The sequence below is a fragment of the Nematolebias whitei genome, chromosome 9 (assembly GCF_014905685.2).
Source record: "Nematolebias whitei isolate Nwh7 chromosome 9, NemWhi1, whole genome shotgun sequence".
NCBI classification, from domain to species: domain Eukaryota; kingdom Metazoa; phylum Chordata; class Actinopteri; order Cyprinodontiformes; family Rivulidae; genus Nematolebias; species Nematolebias whitei.
Window position 1 is genome coordinate 49,986,187 of NC_056506.1, and position 7,020 is coordinate 49,993,206.

The 7,020-nt window shown below is 45.2% G+C and overlaps 1 protein-coding gene across 1 annotated transcript; it reads left to right on the forward strand.

Annotated features, from left to right (window-relative positions):
- Positions 1-2,017: 2,017 nt before the first annotated feature.
- ift57 (intraflagellar transport 57 homolog (Chlamydomonas)) lies at positions 2,018-5,569 on the forward strand. The gene is made up of 11 exons (XM_037681410.1): positions 2,018-2,169; positions 2,692-2,866; positions 2,947-3,065; positions 3,293-3,383; positions 3,605-3,673; positions 3,745-3,867; positions 3,953-4,024; positions 4,328-4,459; positions 4,538-4,600; positions 5,173-5,239; positions 5,322-5,569. The coding sequence occupies exons 1-11, from the start codon at positions 2,018-2,020 to the stop codon at positions 5,498-5,500; spliced, it is 1,242 nt and encodes a 413-aa protein (XP_037537338.1). The 3' UTR covers positions 5,501-5,569.
- Positions 5,570-7,020: the final 1,451 nt, after the last annotated feature.

Consider the following 7,020-nt stretch of genomic DNA (forward strand, 5'->3'; position numbering starts at 1 on the left):
AGCAGGTCCACAAGCCACTGAAGAAAGCAGGTCCACAAGCCACTGAAGATAGCAGGTCCACAAGCCACTGAGGATAGCAGGTCCACAAGCCACTGGAGTGTACAACGGTTGTATGTTGACTGAGGAAGTCTTTTGGATGAAAGACGAAACGTTTCTACATTTTTTTTGTTTTGTTTTTTTGAATGTCCAGAGGACCAGATTTAACTTTTTTCGACTGAGATTAAGACTTTCCTTTTTGATAAATCCTATAGTTAGTGTCGGCTTGGGTTTCCTGAGCTGTCCCTTAGTTCTGCTGCTATAGACTTAGACTGCTGGAGGACAAACTGACCACACTGTTCACTCTACTACTGTCTTTACTTACTCTGCTCAACCTGTTTTGTATTTGTAATTATCTTTTCTATCCTTAACATGTGTTTGTTTTTTTGTCTTTCAGGGACACCTGGACCTATATCTGGACCTGGACCTTACATCTGCTTTTGACACCATCGACCACAAGATCCTCATTTCTAGACTGGAGCAGTGGGTGGGCATCACAGGGTCAGCCCTTAAATGGTTTGGGTCCTACCTCTCTGACAGAACCTTCTGTGTCAATATCAAAGATTTTAGTTCGGCATCGACAGCGCTCCAGTGGGGGGTACCGCAGGGGTCCATCCTCGGTCCCCTTCTCTTTTCTTTATACCTGCTGCCACTAGGTGCTATCTTCCGCAAACACGACATACCCTTTCATTTCTACGCCGATGATTGCCAAATTTACTTCCCCCTGAGGCACAGAGGCACACGCTCTATTCAGCCTCTTCTTGACTGCCTGGCTGACATCCGGGACTGGATGGCTTTAAACTTCTTAAGCTTCAATGAGAAGAAGTCTGAAGTCATGCTGTTCCATGGCTCACTCATGAACCATGACATTGACCTTTTCTCTCTAGCCCCGCTAGAGAAACAAAAGGTGACTAATCTGGGGGTGATAATGGACCCGTCCTTAAAACTCAACAGTCACGTAAACATGATGGTCAAATCCTGTTTTTTTCAGCTGAGACGGCTGTCTAAGCTGAAGCCTATACTCTCCAAAAAGAACCTTGAGACAGTGATCCACGCCTTCATAACATCTAGGCTTGATTACTGCAATTCACTTCTGTTAGGAATCAGTCAGTCCTCCATTGCTCGTCTACAACTGGTCCAAAATGCTGCAGCCCGATTTTTAACTGGTACAGGCTATAGAGAGCACATCACGCCAGTTTTGGCCTCCCTACACTGGCTACCCATTCACCTTCGGGGATCGCCGGTGCCCATGTCCAGCAATCACTGTGCGAGGGGCGGGGGACACCCTGGACGGGTCTCCAGTCCATCACAGGGACACATAGAGACAAACGAGACAAACAACCATTCACTCTCTCTCTCACACCTAGGGACAATTTAGAGTTACCAATCAGTCTAACATGCATGTTTTTGGTCTGTGGGAGGAAACTGGAGTACCCGGAGAAAACCCACGCATGCACGGTGAGAACATGCAAACTCCACCCAGAAAGGCCCCTGGACCGGGGTTTGAACCAGGGACCTGCTCGCTGAGAGGCAGCAGCTCTACCAGTTGCGTCATCGTGCTGCGTCCCACGTGATGAGAATGATTGACCGAACTTAAATTGTGTAGTACTCCTGGCGGCCGGCAGGGGGCGGCAGAGCGGCTGACTAAAAGCAAACCGAAGCAGCTAAAATTAACAGCAAAGCTAAAAGCTGTATATATCTATATCGATACTTTAATCCACTACTTTTAATCCAGTAGATAATCCGCATACTTTAAAATATTTTGTAAAAATGCAACCATGACAGTAGCCAGCATTAGCCACCTTAGCATCGTAGACATATTTATGTCTATTGTTAGCATCAGTTAGCTTTCGGTTGCCTAACAACCGACCGGAAGTACAACAAAACGGAGCGGCTGAGCTAACATATGCTAACAGGACCGAACCGACCGCGTTTCGGGTCCAACTAACCGTCCGGTTGTTCCACCGGTGAACTGCTCGGGATGTCGGAGGAGGCTCGACGCGGAGAGGAGGATGACCGCGGGCCCGGTTCGGTCCATCAGGTGTTCGTGGTGATGGAGAACCTCCTGGAGAAGTTAAAGGTTCTGAACTACGAGGAGGTTCTGTCCAAACACAACATGAAGAACCTCTCCAGGTGAGGACAGCTCTGGAAACTTCACGAAACAAAAACTTTTGTTCTTTTTTATGATCTGACCTCAAAGATCAAAGACTTTAAGAACACAAAAAGGCCTTTTATCTCAAATGTGTGTAAATCTGTTGGTGAGCACTTTATCCACGTGACACGTGAGTTTTAGGCTGCCCACAATAAGAGGCCGCAGTAAAATGTGCAGGTTTCTCACAGCAGGACGCCACAGATGTTGTAGGTTTAGAGGAATCTGGCCATGCTGACTGGTTTACGCTGACTGGTTTACGCTGACTGGTTTACGCTGAATTCATTTGATTTTTACCTGCAGGGACAATCAGGAGGTTCCGACCTGCAAACAGCAGCTGAGACTTGGGGGCACAAGTCTTATAATAAAATAAAGACCAACAGTTCAGACCAGTTCAACATGAAAGTATTGTTCTCTGTCTCTGTTGCAGCAGATCTTCTTTTATAAAGTCTGAAAGTTTCACACAGTTGTTTTTTCACCCTGTCCTCCTTGTCTTCTGTCCTCAGACATTACTTTGTCTCCAGTCCGTTCCTTGTGTCCAATCCTGGCGAGCAGTTCTACATGTTCACCATCATCGCGGCGTGGCTCATCAACGCGGCGGGGAGGCCGTTCGCCGAGCCGCAGGAGTACGACGAGCCCAACGCCACCGTGTCCAACATCCTGGCAGAGCTCAGGGCCATCGTGAGTCGACACCCTCAGACAAACGTCTCGGTTCCTCGGTGAGATCTCAGAGACTTGAAGATGTTTCTCTCTGCCTTCAGGGAGCGAAGGTGGACTTCCCTCCTTCCAAACTGAAGTCGGGTTCAGGCGAACACGTCTGCTTCGTGTTGGACCGTCTGGCTGAAGAAGCTCTGAAGAGGAGAGGTTTCACCTTCAGAAGGTTCTCCAACGTTTCTCCTCTTTTCTCCCGTGCAGATTAAAAACATTCTTGACTGTTTTAAGTTCCAGAACTCCGTCAGGTCGCCCTTCATGTTTCACCTGGCTGCGTTCAGCCTCCTGATTATGTCGTGAAGTTTTACGTTTAAACGTCAGTTGGGCTCCGTCACCACGAGGTTCAGAAGGTTTCATGGCAGGACGCTCCAGGTTCACACTGATACTTTGTTTCAGGCCCAGGTACCCAACAGAAAACACAGAAGAGGAGTCGGTGATGGAGGACGACGCCGAGCTCACACTCCACAAAGTAGAGCAGGAGATAATCGTGAGTTTTACTTTTATTAAACTGATTTGACCCAAAACGTTTCCGTCCTAAAAGATTAAATCAAAGTTTTTGTTTCGTGTAGCTTTGTTGTTCAAAACCCAAATGAATAAATGCAGAGCTCAGTTTCACGATCAGCTGCCGACAGAAACCAGTTGAACTTAACGTTTAGTTTAAATCGTTTGTAAGAAAATAAGGATTGTAGTGACGTCGTGTGTCGTCAGGAGGAAGCTGATGATGAGGAGGAGACCGTGATGGACCTGGAGGCGCTGAAGTTACGGACCGCTCACTCCGTGAGAAATACGATTTCATCTGGTCCACTTCCTGTCAGGTCCTTCACTGAGAACATTCTGCTGTCTGACAGGAACCAGAACCGTCGTCCAAACCCGAAGACATTCTGGAGTCCAAGGTGGACGCCGCCGAGTGGAACCTGGAGATGGAGCGGGTTCTGCCTCAGCTCAAAGTCACCATCCGGACCGACAACAAGGTGCGCGCTGCTGAGGCGTCCCGCAGGGCTTCCTGCTCTGCTGCTGCTCTAACTCTGGTCCCTTCATGTTCCTCATGTCCTGCAGGACTGGAGGATCCACCTGGACCAGATGCATCAGCACCGAGACGGGATCAAGTCATCGCTCACAGACACCAAGGTGCATTCACTGACCCGGTTCAGTTTTACTGCAGTGTTGTTGTTTTTTTAAACCGCTTTCATCAAGAAGGAGCTCAAATCAAGGCTTGAATCTGTGAGTGAGCAGTTTTCTGTCTGTTAGCAAAATATCTCCACACAAGATGTCTGTTTAAAACTTTGGTCAGTTTTACTTTAAACTGTCTCGCAGCAAACTTTAGAGTCCTGCTGCAGATGGAACCGAAAACACAAGATGGGCCGTAAATCTCGTCTCGGCTGCAGACCCAGTTTCTGGTCTGTGAGGTTCACGCCCTCCCTGTCTCCTCAGAGCTACCTGGACAAGCTGCAGGACGACGTCGGGAAGACTCTGGAGAAGGTGAGCAGCCGAGAGAAGTACATCAACAACCAGCTGGAACATCTGATCCAGGAGTACCGCAGCGCTCAGGCCAAGCTCAGCGAGGTGAGAGCACGACGCGCGCCCGACAATGAAACGGTTTCTTGAGCAGAAGAGTTAAAGATGAAGCGCTTCCTCCACCAGGCCAAAGAACGGTACCAGCAGGCGAGCGGAGGAGTGATGGAGAGAACCAGAGCCCTGGCTGAGGTCAGTGAACGCATCATCAAACAGGTTATACAGCTGCTTCTGAAATGAAGACCAAGCTTAGAAAAATAACTTTACAATGAGGTCAACTGTCGGATTAGACGATAAAATCTGTCAAAAATTAAACTGGAGGACGGAAAATAATCAAGTTTACAAGTTTTTCTTCAACAATCAGCCGAACGAGACGCTTTCTCGTGAATTTTCTCCTGAAACAAACTTCTTCACTCCGTCTGCTTAGACTTCACAAACCGTTTAAGTTTCAAATGAGTCTCATTTAAACACGTTAAATATTTTAGGGACTTTTCTGAGGAATAAAAATAATAAAAGTATTTATTTTGTAAAGAGCGAAGCAGAAATGCAGAGGATGAATCCTGTTGGGTGGATTTAATTAAAGTCTGAAGGACCGAGCGTCCACATGTTGATGAAAATGAAGCGATTCGTTTAATTCAGAGCCGAGGCTAAAGTGGAGGTCAGAGTTTCATGAAGTTTTTGAAACTCCAAGTCCTGACCTGGAAATCACGTCATCAGACACCAGCAGAACTCCTGCAGCTTCAGGAAACGACTTTGTGTTTCAGGTCAGCGAGGAGCTGGAGAAGGTGAAGCAGGAGATGGAGGAGAAGGGCAGCAGCATGTCTGATGGAGGTGAAGCAGCATTGGTCTCGATTTGCTCTCGGTGTTGTCCCATTGACCTCTGACCTGTTCCCCCCCGTGTGTCCCCTCTCAGCTCCGGTGGTGAAAGTTAAGCAGAGCCTGACGAAGCTGAAGCAGGAGATCGTTCAGATGGACGTGAGGATTGGCGTGGTCCAGCACACGCTGCTGCAGGCCAAACTCAAAGAGAAGTCCAACATGACCCGAGAAATGCACGCCGCCAGCATCCTGGAGGCCGCCGGCGCCTTCGGCTAGTGTCCACACGCGCTTCTGGACTTTGAACTGGACCTGACTGAGTACATAACAAAAAGTTTAAACCGTTCTCTCACTTGATCACTTATTATATTTTTATATTTAGTATTTTTTTTGTTTAAATAAAGTAATTTTGATACTGTTAAAAGTATGTTTTAAGTCACTGAGATCTAATTTGTAGAAGAATATCCACGAGGTGTCAGAAGAAATGCAGCTAAATTAATTTGTTGTCACAGTTTTTAAAGTCCTATCTGACACAAACTCTTCAGTTTAATTCTTTACGCTTGTTTTTGTCCGGTCTTCATGATTTTACAACAAGAAGCTTTAAAATTTTAACTTTGGTGTATTTTAAGTTTATCTAAAGGCAACAAAAGGGTGGCAGAAGAACAAAACAAAACAATGTATCACATTCTGTTGGATTTTGGGACAGATTTAAACTCAAACTCATCAGGCGCGTCCCGGAACACGTTGGTTGGACTTTCAAAATAAAACTAATCAACTCGACTTCACAACTGAGATGCAACTCCTGAAGAAGATTTCACAACAAAAACGGTGGTGAGTACCTCAGAGTGTACAGAAGTAAATGTTTAATCAATCGTGTTCCACGTGTTGCTTTACAAGAGACAGAAACTTCTCGTGTTAACGTAACGTTCATTTGGTTGCTCTTACTTTGAAATCGATGACCGGAACTTATGTTGTTTGCTAGCTTGATTGTTTCCGGTGGGCTGGGCTCGGTAATCTGCGACTGCGACGCTGTTCGGTTTTATTCAACCGACAACAAGATAAAGGATTCTTAAACCAAAAGATATAACATTTTTGGTAAACATAAGAAGTTTTGGCGGCAAAAAGACGTTTGTTTTCCAACTTCCGGTGAAGAAAAACAAACTGGTGAGTTTTTCCGTTCCGTTATTTTCTTTGTCTGCTCCTGCAGCGGGTTCTGCTAAAAACCATAAAATAACTAATTATCACTATAAATAAATATAACTTTCTTGAGTTTAAACTAACGAAAACATTATTGTAAAAAAATATAAGCACTTTCAAAAATTGTGGGGGCTTAAAATGAACAGTTTCTTCCTTTTCTCGGTTTTTATTCACAATAAAACCAAAGTAAAGAGCTATAAACTTTAATCTCTTCTACTTTTTTGAGTTTTAAACATTAATATTAGATCAAAACGAAACTCAAACCAGGCGTGTTTTATCACGGAAACATCTGTGCTGCTAAAAACAAATTTAAGTCTCAATTATTAAAATAAATTGGATAAAGTTATTAAAACATGCATGAAAGTTTGAAGCAGCTGCTTGGAATAAATGGAATATAAATATGTTTACAAATGTGTTAGTATGGCTATCGGAAAATATAAACATCTTACGTTTAAGTTTAATTAAAATGTTAAATAAATGAAATAAACCAGTTGGAACCGTCACGGAGCTGCTGCGTCTTTCACATTTCCTGCTGCGCGTTCTCCTCCAACATCAGCAGCTGCAAGGCATGCTGGGAAATGATGCTGCTGCAAGGCATGCTG